The sequence below is a fragment of the Nothoprocta perdicaria genome, unplaced genomic scaffold (genome assembly GCF_003342845.1).
Source record: "Nothoprocta perdicaria isolate Ctin4 unplaced genomic scaffold, notPer1 scaffold_83, whole genome shotgun sequence".
Taxonomy (NCBI): domain Eukaryota; kingdom Metazoa; phylum Chordata; class Aves; order Tinamiformes; family Tinamidae; genus Nothoprocta; species Nothoprocta perdicaria.
Genome location: NW_020456121.1, coordinates 3,057,419 through 3,075,499, shown reverse-complemented (window position 1 = coordinate 3,075,499; position 18,081 = coordinate 3,057,419). Strand labels below are relative to the sequence as shown.

Here is an 18,081-nt window from a genome sequence, read left to right as displayed (position 1 = left end):
CCTGATACATCTTTCCACAAATGTTTGGCTCTAGCTTATTATTTTTCAAAGGATCAGCTTGTTTGTATAAGATCAACTAATCTATCAACCATTAGGAACAAGCTCGACTTTTTCTTCCCGTCCCTCCTACTCTTTTCTGAAACAAATGACATTTATCTTTATTGTGCAATTTGGACTGCCCCACACTTCTATTTTTCCATATGTTCTCCACGCTTCTATTGAGAAAAGGATTTTAAACAGTAGAGCTTAGCAGTAATACATTCATATTTGTTAAGCTTATCACTTCTGTACAGTACAGCTAAAAAATTTCTCTTGAGATGTGCAATTGTTTGTTTTAAAAAGGAATGCTTTAAAAAGTGTAAAATTACATATGGTAAGTGCACTTTTGCTCATAGGTATTTTCAGTGATTACATCGACCACAAAACTAATTCTGTGGATTTCTCTGGGGTGGCACTGAACCCCATCCAAATGCACGTGGGCTGCCTCCTGCTAAAATCCACAATTTTTTGAAGAATCTGTTTTGAAAAGCAATGGTCTTATGTGGCTCCTTGCTTGTTGTGTCTCAGTCTTAAAAATGTTCAGTTCAAGCACAAAATGCTTATTTTATTCTTTGTTTAAACTATCACTCATGTAAATTAAGCCAGACCTGCTTACATTTTACCACCCGCTACAGAGGCCCCCCCGTCTTCGTGCGCCTCTGACTTCCGCCTGATCCGCTCAGATCTGCCCAGCTTCACACCCCGATGGTTTGCACGGCCTCAGCTGACAGGACTGGGCAAACACCTCTGTGCATGAGGCACAAACAGGAACACCGAGCCCCGGCTGTTAGGATGAAATAAAGAAGGACTAAAATAAATACATTTTTAAAAAATCCAACCAAATGAACTCCCACCCAAACAAACAACATTTCAAAACCCATAATCTAACCTAAAACAAATCAATGAACATTCAGTGAATCAACCTTCCTCCACTGAGACAAAACAAAACCCACAGAAAAAGCCTGCTGTAAATATCTGCCTTCTTATCAAGCTGCTATTCTTCACTCGTACCAACGTCCCACACATCCCTCCACCGCCGCACGTGCACGGGCTGCCTCAGCTCTGCCTGAGCTGGTGGCCTAGCCCAGGGCAGACACAGCCGAGGCTGAGCCCATCCTGCTGCCTTCCCCTTAATGGCACCTGGATCGGAGGTTTTCTCCTCCACCATCTTCCTGAAATCTTTGAGAGTGATCTTGGAAGCTGTAAATTCTCTGTCAGCTACTGTTGGAGCTGCTCAGTGGCTGAGTGAACCCTGTGACGAGGTTAGCATGTCAAGTGAGCTGGACAATCTGGACGGACATGCTGCAAACCATTTCCTTGGGAAAGCCTCATATTCCTGCCTTTCAACCTCAAGCAAACAACTCAGAACACACACGGGAAACGGATCTACCAGGCTCAGGAAGTGAGGTGTTTATAAAACTGCTTTTCCAGAGAGGCATATTTAATTAACAGATTTTTAAAAGAATTTCAAGGCATTATTTCCACACTTCAACAACAACAACATCCAACATGCGTGCTGGGTGCCCCTTGGTATTTCTCCCACTTCTTCCACATCAGCCTCTCTCATCTCGGAGAGCTCCTTTCCTGGCTATCGTTACTTGTGCTGAACAGGATGGAATTTGCCCTCTGTTCGTAGTCATGTAGCAGCAAGGAGGTGGCCCAAGAACCTTCAGGCCTTCAGGTGGCCTTCAGGAGAAGGGAGCCCCGTGTCTGGGCGACGGAGGGTACCGTGGAGCCTGCAGGGTGCTCTCAGCATGCATGTCCTGCCCTTGCTCCTCTTGGTCCCATGGAGCCTGCAGGGTGCTCTCAGCATGCGCGTCCTGCCCTTGCTGCTCTTGGTCCCATGGAGCCTGCAGGGTGCTCTCAGCATNGTGCTCTCAGCATGCGCGTCCTGCCCTTGCTGCTCTTGGTCCCATGGAGCCTGCAGGGTGCTCTCAGCATGCGCGTCCTGCCCTTGCTGCTCTTGCTCCCATGGAGCCTGCAGGGTGCTCTCAGCATGCACGTCCTGCCCTTGCTGCTCTTCGTGCCACTGCGGGACTGTCCTGCGCGCCGGGAGTCCAGCGCAGCCCGCGGGTCCTGCCATGCGCCAGGGCTCTGGCCACAGCCTGCGCAAGCGGGTGCCACCCCACTACGGGCTGCTTTAAAATGTAAATAAGAGCACTGCAATGCCTCAAAGCTAGCGACACTGATACGAGACCTTAAACCACAAAGCAAGCCCTAATTATAGTTTCTGAAACTATGAAGTCATTTAATATACAGATGTTTCTCTTCATAGTCAAGGAGGAAAATAAGACAACCCACAGTGCTTATTTACTATCTTCCTAAGAAGGAAAGAAAACCAGTTATAAGTTTTTGGAAACTCACAATTGAGAATAATCCGCATAGATACAGGAAATAAGCTCTACTGCAGATAAAAAAAAAAAAAAAAAAGTAGCACAAATTCACAAGCATTTTAGGTTTAATTATAAAAGCAGTATTTTTTGTTCTTTCCACGGTGCCATGTTGTAAACCTTCAAACTGTTCATCTTTATTGAACTTCTGGATCAAAGCTACTTAACATAAAATCTGAATATACCTGGTATTTCTCCTAAAGGCCAAGACCGAGGAATCTATTTCAAGTGAGAAAGGAAGACAGCACATTTTCTGGCTCATAAATACTTTAATGTAAAGAATGCAAGCAAATAAGTCTGTAGATGATCCAAGAACAAAATCGGGCTCCCTGCGTCTCTTTTAGCTCTGTGCATCCTGTTGAAAATCAACAGCACTAAAAGGTACTGAAAGGTACTAAAAATCTTGATTCACAGTTAATTAAGTGAAAGACATTGCTGCTATCCTAAGTAGTTGTGGTGGGGTGAGGGGAGCTGTTACTGAGAAAGGAAACGCCATTTTTACGTAATCATTTCTTAAAATAGAACTGCATCCTTGGTCAGTTGTTTCCATAACACAGTACACTGCACAGTGCAGAGTGTATTGATAATGACACAATATTGCATTGCATTTCAAATAATTTTGGTGTGAGGTTTTAAAAATATTTCAATGACATTCTGGCTATAAATTATTTTAAATTTTACATTATTTTTTCCAGTGCTGTGATTAAATGCTCTCTTATTTGCCTGAGACAAGACTCCAGAAAGCTTTAGACAGAGCAGATTTTCTTAAATTAGCTTGAAAATTCAGTTTCCAGGGTAACATATGCAGGTCTTTGTGCAGCAGCATTTCTTTGTACCATTTTGGTAAACGTAGTTGCTAGAATGTCATAAAATACTTTTTAAATACAGTAAACTATTTTTGATCACTTTGATCCTTTTTGCCTTTAAAAAGGCTGAGTGCCCTTTCTTTTTAGAGAATATCAATAAAATTGTCAAATTACTTTACTGCAGAGAGGTTTAATCCCAGAAATGCTTGCAGAGACACCCATGAGTGCAATACATTCATATAAGCGTCCAAATGTTTATGTAACATTTCTGTACACATCTCTTATCCATCATCTTTTTTATCATTATTTTAAGCTTGCCAAGATGAGATATGATTTATGATCTCTAACACATCGGGTGTCTGCTGGCTTATACATAAAGTTGACCTGAATAGCTGCTTCACAACAGTGATGAGAAACATAGTGATTGCCTACCTGGCACATCATGCCCCACAGTGAGTTTCTCACCTACCAATACACACAACTGTTACAAAAGAAATAAAGCTAATGACATCTCTGCCTATTTTCTCCTCTGTTCTGAGGGGAAGAAGTCCCATGATGATGATTATTGTGATTTCCCCTCTGGGAGCACTTGAGAGGTGCTCTGCATCACTGCAGTGATGGTACTGAAACAGGGACCTGAAATGGTCTGCAGCAGAATGAGCATTTCCTTCGCTGACTTTAGCAGGGGTCAGATCAGACCCTCGCCACACGGGTGTACGATGGAGCAGGCAGCAAGTTAAATAGTTACAACATGAAGACTGTCTTAGGAAAAGAAGACTGAATCACTGTTACCTGCACATTTTACTCCCTGAGCAATGAGGCCCCACATAAAGTTGGCGCAGTATTCACACCAGTGCGGGCCCCTGAACGTGTGCACCTGGAAGACAGTAGCAGAAAGGAAAATTACAGAAAATGACCCAACTGTTTCACAGACATCAATATCAACGTGTCGAAACAAGCCAGAATTCCTCTTCTTACAGGGAACCGCATGCATTCACTGGAAGTTTTTCATTCTGTTTATCACCACAGGAAAGGAGGAAAGAAACATAAGAACGATTGAACTGCCAAGGCTCTTGCAGTCCTGTGGAAAATGTGAGCTCAGCCCTCGCCATCGGCGTTTCTTCTGGTTTGCCCTCCCTCAGCAAGGGACTGGGTGACACGTGACGGAGACAGCATGATTTGAAAGTCTCAGATAATCCAGGCAGTCAACAATATCCATGCACCACAGATATACTGAAAACACACTGAGGAGCTTTTGGGTTAAAAGGAACTATAAAAAGAAATTAATTTTCTCCAGACTAATGCTATATGTTAAAAAAAAAAAAATCTAGGAAGGGGGAATAAGAATGCACTCAAGGAAAAAAGTCAAGACTAAGGAAGAAAAGGCTAAAGCTCCTTTCAAGTCAGGCTTGCCTGCCAGTTACAAAACCTGATGCTACCACTAGCTATTTCTGATTTTATCCCGATAAACTTCCTGTTGTAGGAAACCATAGGATTTTTGCAGAGAAAATCATTACTTTCTTAACCAGCGTAAAAGCTTCTCAGTGTCTATTTAAAATAGTCACTGATGAAAACACAATAACTGATGATCATAAAATAATGAAATTTGAAATGTCATGAAAACACTTGACTGAAATGTAATAAAACCTACTTTGGGCTCAACCCAATTCTCCTGAGCTCATACAGGTTATCAGAGTGGGCAGTCATCTTGTGTCTGTGCAATACCGGGTCACATCAATGTGAAGTGAAAGAAATGTGCGCACCTCACATTGACACCAGGCTCTGCTTATAAACACCCAAACGTGAAGTGGTCCGACTGAGGTGCTGAGCATCTCCTGTGCTGCTGATTTAAACAGAGCTGCATCCCAGCTAACGCCTCAAACAAGCGCACAGAAACTCAGACAAAACCGCACTTTCGGCTATGGGAGGATCTGTAAGCCCACAAAGCAGTAGCAGGAAGGTGGTCTACAAAGTCACTCTCAGAGCCAGGTGTCACACTTGACAAGCGTGCGCTAAGCCGGGCTCATGGTCGCTCTGGCCTTAGGGTGCTGAGTGCCCCACAGGAGGCGTTACGGGGCGAATTCTTAGGTCCTGCAAGCACAGGCCACAGCCTTGCCCATTGATTGCTGCGGCCTTGCCCCTCGGCCATTGCGGCCCTGTTGGGCCCTGCTCAGCGCCGAGGCCTCGCGCCCCACCAGGCCCCTTGTCCCTGCGAGCCCAGCCCAGGCCGGCAAGGCCAAGGGTGGCGGCGCTGTCAGCAGCTGTAGTCTCCATTTCCCTTCCCTCTCACCACAAAGAGGTTTTTCACACCTTCTCCTCCATTACCCCATCTGCACTACCCACATCCTCACGGCTTTTTTCTGCAGCCTTATATTTTTTTCTAGGTCTCTGGCAGCTTTTCCTTCCCAGAATAGGCACACTCTAATAGCCTCCAGCAAAATGTTGGGCTTTAATGTCACACTGAGAGAAGAGAACTTTCTTTTTTGGTGGTGGGGGGAGGGAAGCTTTCTTTCAGTCATCATATAGTTTTTGTGATCAAATGAACCTTCCCAATGGAATTATTTAAATTACTGCTTTAAAATATACTAAGGAAAACAGAAACTAAAATGACTGCTCAAATTTTAATTAAAAAACTAGAATTTGTTTCACAATTCTCTTCACTTTTTTTTATAAAAGGTTCTTTTTGCCTTTTTTTGGTTTTATTTTAGTATTTCTGTAACACAATTGGGACTTTTGTCCTATAAATAAATGCTCTGACACTTGAACTTCTCACTCTAAACAGAGCAGGACTGAATTCTGAAATGTTAATGTTTCTTGTCAAATAAAACCAATTAAAATTCTCTACCAGCGATGGTCCTGACATGTGCTTCTCCAACACCTTTCCTCCCTTCATGTTCCTTTTGTTTCTCACATGTTGCTAGTAACAATTAGCCACCTAGACATAAAACATGCACCTTTCTACTAGATCCCGTTCCCCTGACATTGTCCTGGCTCATCTTGGACTTGGTTCTACACAACTCGTTATCAACTTCAAAATGCTATGGCCAAAACACATGTCCCTCTTGCCTCCTCGTGGACTGGTCACTCTTCACAAGACCAAGGATTACCTTGCCACTCTCTATCCTCAGCTGGGGATCATCAGCATTTTCTCCCTCTACATATATCCAAGTTTCATACAAATTCCAAAATGCCTTTAAAATTTTCCTTCTCAGGAAACCAACTGCTCAGAACATCTATCCTGAGCCTAATTAGGTTTACTCTGCCCCATTCAAATTCTTTTTTCTCCATTATTCTGAATGCACATTCCTAACAATTAAAAGCTAAAGGTAGATCTATCTGCTTTTATCCTGCTTCCTCTTTCATCTAATGTGCTGTAGGATGGTTCTCGGCAGTATGAATTAGGAGGCCTATAGGCCCAGGACTTCCTCAGTCTCCTGTGTGCAGAAGGTCTGAGGAGCAGCTCTGGTGCCACAGTGTTCATCTTCTCACTACCATGGAGCAGAATTGAGTCCAGCTCTGGACTGACCCAGAACAGCACAATTCTGTTCCATCCCATGGAGTGGAACCTCGCAGGCTAGAAGATATATCTCTTCTGCTGGTTAAAGAGAGAGCATGTGCAAACAATTTATTATCATGTATTTATTACATGATATTTCAATATAGCATTCTGATTTTTATATTTAATTCCCCATCCTAAAAAAACTGCCACGTGAGCTGCTTATTTCAAAACTAAAACTTGCTTTCCAGAAAAATTTCTGAAAATTCAACCAGCAGAATTTCAGAAATTCTGATTTAAAATACAAGTTTTTTTTCCGCCCTTATAAAAAGAGCATCTTGCCATATGCAAATTCTACCATCTTATAAAATGTGAGAGAACAGGTTTGCCAAGCACAGTTTCTCTCTCCCAATCATCCTATTCTCACTCCCACCCCAAAAATCTTTTTCTCCCTCTTTCCATAATGACTCAGTCCTGAGTGACGCTTTAAGAAGTCCACAGACCAAAGAGAGGGAAGAGGGAAAGAGTTTTTTAAAATTCAATTTGCAAAATTCCAGGGAAAATATTAAAAGAAAATGTTAACTCTTGATAATTTTAAAGCAAAATACCTACTTCAAAAGTTAGATAAAATCCTATTCCTAAATTGTCCTGCAATTCTGTGATGAAAGTGAGAGCCTAACATTGAATTAACATCTATGCATTTCTACTTTGAACTCTCCCAAAGTATCAGGGAGGTATAAGAAACACAGATCTACTGTGCTTTTACGTAGGAGGAGAGTTTTCTGCTCAAGTTTGAAAGACATTTTCTTATATGCAGGTAGAAATGGCTTAGCTCTTGTGATTAATAATTATATGTGTTACAGGATTTTATTTTTGTTCTGCATTTTGATAAAATGATGCTTAGAACAAAAGAGAAATTTTTTGGAAAACCAAACTAAAAACGTCTCGATGACTCTTAACAACAAATTATACAAAAAACTGCGAGTTCCTCAAGCAACGTCTTGTAGTGATTTCTAAGGCTCTATAAAGTGCACTATTGAAGTTAGTTACTTACACATCTCATAATTCCACCTATTTATGGTGCCCTTTGTATTTCCTAGGCAGTTTGTTAGATAGCCTTGATTGCCATTCGGAGGTCAAGACTGAGTCAGGATATAATCAGTATTCATAATGGGGACAGTTATATAACTTATCAATAGTGGAGAGCAAAAGATGGAGAAATATGAAGTGGCTTGGAAACATGATGTGAAAGAACATGACGGATCTGCAGAGCTTTAGAGAAGCCAGAGAATGGAAAATTGGGTGTGACAACCCATGTATATGCAAAATCAACACTGAAACACAGCGAACAGTCTCTGTGACCACACACACAACTCTTCCCTAGTTAGAGGCTGTTTCCATGGTCTCCCAAAATGCTAGTCCTGTCAGACAGTATCCAGTTCTTTTACAGAATGGTGCGGCCTTTGCCACAGCCCATCCACACTGAACTGCTGGTAGGAGGAACGAGTTTTGGAAAATCTGGGTGCTATAGTTGGTGTTGGGATGAAATACATTAACTAGAAAGGGGACATTAAAAATTTCGCAGATCTGCCTTCTTGAACTACAGTGGCCAGCGGTCAGGCTCTGCCGCCCCAGCTAATTTGCAATTACAGCAATTAAATTCTGCCTGTTGGGACTTTCTTGAGGTTTTAATTGGATACAGGAGACATCGTACGTCTCAATTAAAACAATGAGCTCAGCCTCTTGCACTAATGTCTATCCTCCCTGTCACAGCTGATTTTATCAGGTGTGGTGGGTACAGTGCTGGCACCCGACGGGCATGTCCTCTTCAGCCATCCCTGCTGGGGACAGCAGTCACACAGACATAAAAGGAAAGAGAGCACAAGAAATGAGATCAACTCCATTATCAGTTTGGCCTATGTTTCAATTTAATCTTTACATACATTAAAATGATTAAACAGTGCCTCTAAAAACAGGATCTCAAGTACTCTAAAATATTTTAGTAAATGACATTCCTCCTGCGAGGCGAATATTGCTGCTGCTGAATAATTGGAGAAGTAAAGAAACTACCATGACAACACGTATAGCAGAGCAATATCTATAAGATAATTGTTTTCACATGAAGATATAACAGAAATTAAAGTAATTGAGAGCACAGGAACACACTTCTCCAAAGGGAGGGCTGCCTTTGCCTCTCCTGGCTGTGGCATTGACCGCGTTGGGTCAATGGATCGGAGCCAATAACCAAGTCAGCAGCTCCCTGAGCTGCAGGGACGTTGTGCTGGCTGCACCATCGCTCAGACAGCCCAGCATAAACAGCAGCTTTACTGGCATGGGCACCCTGGTATGAATTTTGAGCAGGCAAACTTCCTTCCAGGCCCTCACTCACTGGGAGCCAGAAGCGCTGTCATGTCTGCTTTACTTTCAGGGTTGTGCTCATCATGTCAGCAGGAATGGGAACGGCTGGAAATCGTGTTTAAGCTCTGCTCTAAGAGAGCCATGGTAAAACACAGAAGAGAGAGTAGCAGGTTGGTTGTTGACTTATTTATCTTGTAAATTAAATGAAAATGGTGAGTTTTCTTTCAGGGTGGAAGAGTAGATTTTCCCGAAACTCATATCTAGGAACTGATACATTCTCCATTTTAATTTTAGGCCCAAATTACTTAACACCTGTATCTGTGTACAGAATTCTGAAACTGCAGGTAAAAACTGAAATACAATAATTTTATTTAAAATTTTAAGAAAAAAATAAGCACATACACTACATAATATTGCAAGGATAATCCCAAGAGATTCTTGAGATATATTTGCAGTGATACTATAACTAATGTGGAGGAAAGACAGTTGATGATGACAGAGTATGACATGCTATACATTCTCCTTGAGGCAAATGCCTCGTGTGCCTCAGTAAAGCATTTCTAAGCTTCACAACAGACATGAGCTGGTCAGTTCTTGGTGCACATGGAAGACTCACAATCAAGGAATTGGGCTACTCATGTGGTGGGAAGGGAAATAAATTATGGATTTTTAAGCAGAGGCAAAACTTGAAACCAGAGGCTAGTGCTTAGAAATCAGAGAAGGTAAAATAATTTTGTGCTACTTGGAATCTGCTTTAGAAAAGCCTTGACTTTTCCTAAAAAAGTAAAAATGTAAAAGTAACATTAAATAAATGTTTTAACCCCCAATGCTTAAAACCTCTTCTGGCCTGACCTGCCTTTTAATACACAACAAGTTTCAAGAGCAGTAATACAGAACTGGTAAGATCTTTTCTGAGTTTGGAGTTTTGGAGACATTTTTCTAAATTTTTTTCCCTCTAGATACTTTCCCTGTCTTTGAACATTTTTTTTTTTCAAATCCTAAAAGTCTAAAAGAAAGCTCACATTTCCTGAGGTTTTCTTATGTGCAGAGATTCTCTCAAGAGACTACGCTAGAGGCACCCTGTTCTCTTTCTGAATATTCATTTGAGTGCAGTGACTCACTTAAAGCTTAGAAAATATGTTAACGACCAGGCCTGCATCAAGTGAGAATCCATGTACTTTATTTAGGGGATCCGGAATAATTCACCCCAAATCAGAACCTGCCTCAGCTTTCAGAAGAGCAGAAATAGAAACAAGTTTGTGTTAGAAGTCTCAGAAAAACAGATGTGCTTAATAGAAGTTTGTTATAATCTGTGATCTTTTTGCAGCAGGTCTCCTGGATCCCATCTTCCAGTTGCGAGTGTTTAGAGAAGGCCTTCACGAGGAGCTCTTGTCAGAACAATACTATAGGGCATGGAAGTGATTTGTTATGACTTTTTACACTGCAAAAACATCCAGCACAGATATAATTATACTGCTAAAAGGTGGGGCAGGACTTGGTTAGCTTATTTGTTTCAAAGTAATACAAATTTCACCGGCATAAAAACTCTTGCTAGTATCAACAATCAGCCCATTAAAGCGATTGTGAGGTCTATCTGCCCTGGCAAAGTTTTCCTTGTGGAGATCTGTCTTCTTTACTTCCTGGGCGCTTTTGCGTTTCCCCTGGAGAAGCACCTCATCTGCTCTGGAAAACAGTGTCTGGCCCTTCGGATGGGGCATCCTCAAAAGAGAGGGCTAAGATTCTCTGTGGGTGAGAAACACACAAAGGAGATCGTCTGTTTTAGCTTAAGAGTGAATTTTAGTGGATTTTAGCTTAAGCAAGAGTGGAAACAGTCTCCTCTCTGGAGTAAGGGTTGGTCTGACGGAGCGTTATGCTTGAATGCTGATCCCTGATTCCCCAGAATTTAGCAGAATTAATTGACTGTGCTATCTCAGGCATTAGCGAGATAGTGACTAAGAAACAGTGTGACAGCAGCAAACACTGCACACAAAGCTAACAAAAATAGCCTTCTGGAGACATGTACTTTGTGCAGAGCAAAAGAGAAATAAGACAACCTCCTCCTTGCATCTCAGTTCCCCCTTGACAGAAGCGGACACCTTCTTGCTTCAGTGAAGCAACACAGCACTCATCTAGGTAGAAAAGTGTTTTTATATCTTGGAGCATTAGCACTTATGAAGTACCTGCAGAATGCTCTCCTGGCACGAGTTATCTCCTCTGCAATCAGGGATGGCTGATGGAATACCCAAAACAACTCAAGGGAGATGAAACTCCTCCAGGGCCCATGAATCACACAAGCTGGAGGCGAGTACAGACCTTTAAGGTTATCTAGCTGATCTCCTTGATACCGTGAGATGTTTCACTGTTGCATGCAGGTGTTTTAAATTTGCCAAGTAACAGGGAGGTTATTGCACTGACTAATGTTTCACCCCCAGGAAAGCTTCCTGCTGTTCATCTCAAATTTTCCTTTTCCTCTTTCTTTTACACTGTCAGCCCATAACTCCTGACTAATACTCCTGCCACTGCTTCCCCCTGGTTTGCATCTTTGAGGTATATTCGTATGTGGGGTGTTACTGTTTTCTGCAACTGTACTGCTTTGCTCAGCAGGAGGCAAAGCGGGAGCCCAGCGCCAGGGGAGAAGATGCAGGGAACGCTGCATGTCAGGCAGCAATGGGTCCCACTGCAGTACAGATTTGAGCGAGTAATTAGGTATAAACTTACTCTGCCCACTTCTAGGAGAGGTTGTTAACTATCCAATATGATACAGCTTTTCTGCCATAAGAAAAACAACACTAACACTATTTACTTACACCTCTCTTAAGAGAATTAAAGGGAAGCCTACCCATCTCTTGGAGCTTCCAGATGGAAGATGCTCTTGTTCATACTTATTGGTGGGAAAACAAACAAGACATCTATCAAATACACATTTAGACAGTGCATGATCTTTCCCTGTAATGGATAAGAAACTGAAGCAGAGGAAAAGCCTTTTCGTGGAGCTGAAATTGCAGGGACGGGGAGGTGACTGAGCTGGTTTGCTCTTTACCAGAGAGACGTCATTCAGTGGACTGATTTCACTGGATTTGAGAAGAGCAGGGAACACGTAGGGAAAGAAAAAGAGATCAAATATGAGACAGAGAGACCCAGTCAAGTCACACTCACAGTCCCAGCTCACCTGCAAATCCTCTTATTTAATTAGAGCTAAATAAAACTCTGTGTCAAACACTGTAGACAAAATCTCTTTTCAATGATAAATTTGAATTAACAGAACCCTTTTTTCAATTTATGGAGGAGATTTAATTAACACAGAAACATTAATTGAAAATAAAATTCATAAAATACAAAAAGCCCAACTGCACATTAAAAAAATCAAATATTTTTAATATCTACCTCTCCTCCTGAGGAACAGGCATTAAAAACTCAGTCAGATCGGCAATTTATAAGTCATCATCCCTTTCTTTGCTTATGGAGATTAATTCAGCCGAATTCAGCCCCTGTGTATTTGCATTTGAGACGTGCTCATATCAGACCATAACTTCACAATAATGCAGGGAATATTATGGAGCTGAGAAGCTCGTTCCTGGCCAGCCCTGCCTTCAGTGCTCCAAATCACCCCCCGCGGGCCGGGCCACCCACTTGAGACAGAAGATAACTCAAATTCCAGCAGATTTAAACAAGATTAAAACCTCCCCAAACACAACCATGTGAGCATTCCTAGCAGAACTGCCTTTATATTCTTCTTTCAAACAACCCCTCGAGCAAAACATAGATTAACAGAAGTGGAAACCACTTCTGTGCTTGCCCTTTGCCTAGGTGTATTCACAGGTCTGCAGCCTGCAGTGCTGGGCAGGTCTCTCTCTACAGGCTGCTCCACTGCGTTGTTCCTCTACCTGAGCTCAAGGGCGCTACCGGCAGCACCTTTCCTTGCTGTGTCCCACGCCTCCTATTTCTGCCTGGCATCTGCTGGCCTCCCAAGGCACCCCGTGGAAGGGACGCAGGGTGCAGGGACGGAGAAGTTTGCTCTCCTCACGGGGCAAAGTCTCTCCTATATTCCCACAGCCCCGCTCACCTCCCCGCAGCCGCGGCTACGCTCTGCTCATTCCCATTCCCAGGACAGCAGCCCTCAGCGCTGGGGATTAACGATGCTCCATCTCACCCCCCTCTTCTCCCTCGGGATGCTGAAGCACTTTGGGTATCGAGAGGTTTCTAAGACCCCTCCATTTCAGTGACTAATCACAGAAGCAGAGGGTTAAGGGCTCTCATCTGCGGCCCGGTGCTTGCACAAGGAAGAGAACATTAGGCTGAGGGGTGACAACTAGTGGGTGTCCTGCTTTCTGCTAGGGGGGTCTCTGGGCACTGCACTCATCATTGCTTAGCTGAGATATACAGATTTAATCTCTGGTTTTTGAAGTATTTTTTATTTCAAAAATCAAGCTCTAAGAAAAGGCCTGGAAAAAATCTGAGGCTGACATTTCCTTCCTTCCTACATGGGTGGCACATTTGCTACTTGGCAGGCAACCTAGGATACTTGCTTAGACTTTTTAAATGATGACGTCTATACATTTGAGAAAAAAAAAACTGACACAGGAGGAATGATAAAGCAGAGGATCACACGAGCTCCTGACGGCCGTTCATTTCATATGTAAAACACAGTAATTATGAAGGGCTTCTAGTTACTTGTTTAAATGGGACAGCAGCCAAATTTAGAGCTTGTTACCATCCCTGACACCAGGTAGGCTGGTTGCTGCATACCCTCGAAGATGTAAGGGGTTTGCTCTGCTCTATTACAGTAAAAATTCCATGTGTCGGCTGACTCCATTTCACTGACTTGAGAAAACAGCACCTCAAAAGGCTTATTTCTCTAGCAGCTTTACGTTCAAAGGACTTATAGCACAACTATTGTAAAAAAAATAACCTTTGTGGGAAGTTTGTGCTGTATCTATGACTCTGGATCGTTCTTACAGCTCATTTTTTTGGGAAAAAAAAAATGAATGGAAAACTCCCTGTCTTAAAACTTTCCAGAAACTGTTTCTGGAAACAAATAAAGTAACTAAAACTAATGAAAATCAGGTTATTAGATTATTTTCAAAACAGATGCTTTTCAGATGGGTAAAGGAATGCTACTACAGAATAGAGATGTATGCAGAATTAAATGCATATTATTCTACGCATACTGTAGCACATGGAAAATAAGTATCTATGGGCATCTGCAGGAATTATCTTCAAACTCTAAGGAAGAGAAGAAAGATGCAAGGCACTTCGGGACCTTATGAAAATACGACTGGGATTTAACTGACAGCCAGCAGGATTATTTTGTGCCAAATGTTCATATTAAAAGCTTTTTCATATAGCATTTTGTATATAATCTTCAATTTTGTTCGTTGCTGAAGAGCTCAAGTGAAACAAAACATTCTTATCACATAAAGTTTCCAATTTTAGTGGTCATCTGAACCCAAAAACCAAAAAGTGGTCAAAATAAAAGCAAATGGACTGTAGGTAAATGTGCATATGCGCATGCTCACACACACACACACACACACACACACATGTGATGGAAATCAAAACTGAAAATCAGACATAATTAAAAGATGCTTATATGATTAGATGCCTATATTATATTAATGATTTCCCCTTATCCTAAAAAGGACAAAAGGACAAAGCAAAAACTACATAGGAAAAAACACATTGAAGGTGATGTCTAGGCTTCAGGTACTGTATATTAAGTTTGCGTTACTGCATGAATTCGGTAAGACAATAATTTACTCAGTTTTGCAGATCAAGACTGCCTACTATGTAATACAATCTGACAGAAAAGATTGAATTACCAAATCCTTACTGGACATTCATTACACAGGCACAAAACATGCATATATTGGGCTGACACCTGTCTCTTTTAATAAAGAACACAATGTGGTTAAAAAAAAAATAAAACAAGGATTAGATACTACCAAAAAGACTAAACAAATTTTAATAAAGCAAGAGGTAGTTGCCAGTGTCAGCAGCCTTGCAGCCCACATAAGCCCTGCTCCTTTCACCACAGTCAATTCATTAACACAGGAGAAAAGCCAGAAACGAAGGGAAACGCAGCCCATCTGCTTAATCCAGATGCAACAGAACAGGCTGCTTAAATCCAAAGCTATTTACCAGCGACAAACAGGGATAAGTTTAATCCTCTAATCAAAGATCTAATAAAGATTTCACAACATCACAGCATCATAAATGAAACTAAGCTAAAATAAGGGAACTGAAAGAAAACTTTCCTAGTTTTCCTTATCTCTTTCCTTATAAAACAATCATAATTATCACAGATAACCAGATACAGCAAATAACCTCAAAAGAAACACATGCACATAAGCTCTCAGCAGCAAAATCCTTCTTCTTCTGCTGATATGTTTTTAAGATGTCTAATTGTCTCAACTGGCAGCAGGAATCAATGTTTTGCAGCATTTAAGTTCTCAGAAAGTGCAAATATGTTATTTTCATGCAATTTCACGCTCATTTGAAACCAAAACACGATAGGCTCTGTACCTTAAAAAGAAATAAGTTGCAGAGTTTCTTACCTTGAAGTTATGAATCTTCTCGTATTTCGGAATGTGTTCATTTTCTTTCAGAGTTGCTCTTCTGACAAGTGATGTCAGCTGCGAATAAGCAAAGAGTTTAAGGGGTTGCCAGATGGTCACGGAGGACTTTTGAGCACCCAGTTTCATCCCCAAGGCTGCTATCAGTAAATCTTGCTGGCGGCCCTCCCGCTTGGAGTTGCGAACTGAAGCTCTGTTAGCTTTTTGCCCTGCCCATGACTCTTTGGATGGCATTTTGGAACGGAAGGGAGAGAAAAACAGAGCCCGCCGTTGATCTGTGCTCTGCAGGGATCGGGCTCGACTGAAGGAAATCCCAAGGGATTGCTTGGGAAGGCTAGCGGGCCCGCAAGGACGGCATGGTCCTCCCAGCACCCCGGCACTGGGCTAACTTATCGCCGAGCGCTCCGAGCACAGCCGCTCCGGCTGCTCCGCTCTCCCTGCTGATGGAGGGAAACTTAAGGGTCTGGAATTGGGCTGGGAAGCGGAGCGAGCGGCGGCGCGAGCGAGCGCGGGGCCGCCTCGTCCATGGAGCGAGCGCCGCTGCGGGGCCCCGAGCCGCGTTGCGGGCAGCTCCCTGCGGAGCGGGGCCGGGAGCCGGGAGCCGGGAGCGGGGCCGGGCAAGGAGCGGGGGCGGCTCCCGCGGCGGCCAATGGAGCCGGGGGGGGGGCTCCGTCTGCCGCCGCCCCCCGAGCCTCCCTCGCTGGCTCCAGGGAAAGTGTCAGCGGGAGGATAAGGAGCACGGAGCGAGTCACGCGGCGCTACAAAATGGCATCTCGCGCATCCCGTTTCCATAAGAAACACGGAAAAGCAGGAGGCACCAGAGGAAAGTGCCTCCCCCCGCACGTGAGCAGCGAGGCCGGAGGGAGCAGCACTCAACGTGGCTGCCGATGCTCAGGGTCCAGCCGTTAACATTTCCAACGTTTTCCATGTAAAAAGACGCTTATCAAAATGGGACCATGTGACAGGCGCCTCTTCTTCCCGTGGGGAAGCACGAAAGCCTCGGGAAGCCCTTCATGTCACCCTTTGCACCGGAGACCTGACAGCGCCCTGGCCCTGGCACCTCTCCTTGGGGACCGTGGCAGCAGGGGAACGACCAACAGCCCCAAATCGAAGTGAAACCAGAAGCAACGCTCCGACACTGCTTCCTCGCAGCCACCAGCACCCCCTGCCCCCCCGAAAAGTCCACAGGGTTCCGACACAGGAGCTACTAAATCCACTATAACCCCATGTTGTACAGGAGAACAGCGGAAGAGGTGAGCAGTAAGACACAGCAAAAACTGCCTGCAGGATTCAAGTGGAAATGGGGGAAATTACAGCCAGTAACTTGGTGGAGAGGCCTTTGAGCTCTCTCCTTTTTCTAGCTCTCTTTCTAGCACCATGCCAGGCAAAAGCCCTCATGGAACAAGGGACCTCAACCAGAGGAGCAGGGTCATCTCCACAGGGCAGCAGACCAGGTTTGGGAAGCAAATTATCCAGTTCTGGAAACATAACCACGCTACAGGCTTCCTTGGAACCCTAAAATTCCTCGTTTTCTTCACCCATGGTTAAAGGGAAAAAATAAATTGTCCAAGCTTCATATTAGGAGATAAACTCTATGAATTTTTTGGAAAACCATGTATGTGACTATTGAACTAAGCACACCATTTTTAGGCCTATATTCATACTCACATCCTACTGGGTTCACCTCCTTATTAGCTTTCGCATAAATTCACTTTAGAAGCAAGCTGAAGCATTCTGGTTTTTCCTCTCTGTCTCTGACACAGCGCATGTCTGTGTTTTGACAATCATCAATGTCCTTCTCCCTAATTTTGAAGAACTGATTTATTGTCAATTGCACCTTAGAGTCACATTAGCAAAAATGATTTCTGGATCCTAGAAAATTAAATCCTAAGAACGCCAATAAAAAGGTAAGCAAAACAACCCAACAGGGAAAGGTCATATCTCATGACTGCAATTATGAAAATGCCTTATAATCCGAAAGGTTGTAAGATTATGAGTTTTAATTCTAACAGTAATTCGTGTTAGAGTGATCTAGCTAACACTGGTTATTGATTTTACATAAAGCCACTTTACACTGCTGAGTGTAAGGCATTTTCTGTGTTCACATATTTAGGAATACTGTGCATACTTAGGCTTACAGCCCTTTCCATGTGCTACATGCATTACATTTGTGCATGGCAGGAACCTAGTAAAAGAGAATGAGAGCCAGGAAGTTAGTCACTCAGAACTTGTGCAAAATATAAATCTTACCTATCGCCTGAGCACACTGTTGTAATTAAAATTCATTCCCATAGAACAACTTCAGATTACATGACTGTGTGCTACAGGCTCATTCTTCAGCCACTTGCTAACGCAGGGAGTTTGGTGCTGCAAACTAATGCTCTTTCTAGCACAGCCGTCACCTCTAGCTCGACAGAAGA

The 18,081-nt window shown here is 43.0% G+C and overlaps 1 protein-coding gene across 1 annotated transcript in view; it reads right to left on the bottom strand.

Moving 5' to 3' along the window:
* Window positions 1-18,081, bottom strand: part of CHN1 (chimerin 1) — an 85,608-nt gene that overhangs the window by 13,297 nt on the left and 54,230 nt on the right. The window contains exons 7-8 of the mRNA XM_026052095.1: window positions 15,644-15,721; window positions 4,028-4,112 (exon numbers count right to left, since the gene is read on the bottom strand). Of these exons, the coding sequence (XP_025907880.1) occupies window positions 4,028-4,112; window positions 15,644-15,721 (163 nt within the window). The remainder of the gene's footprint in view (window positions 1-4,027; window positions 4,113-15,643; window positions 15,722-18,081) is intronic.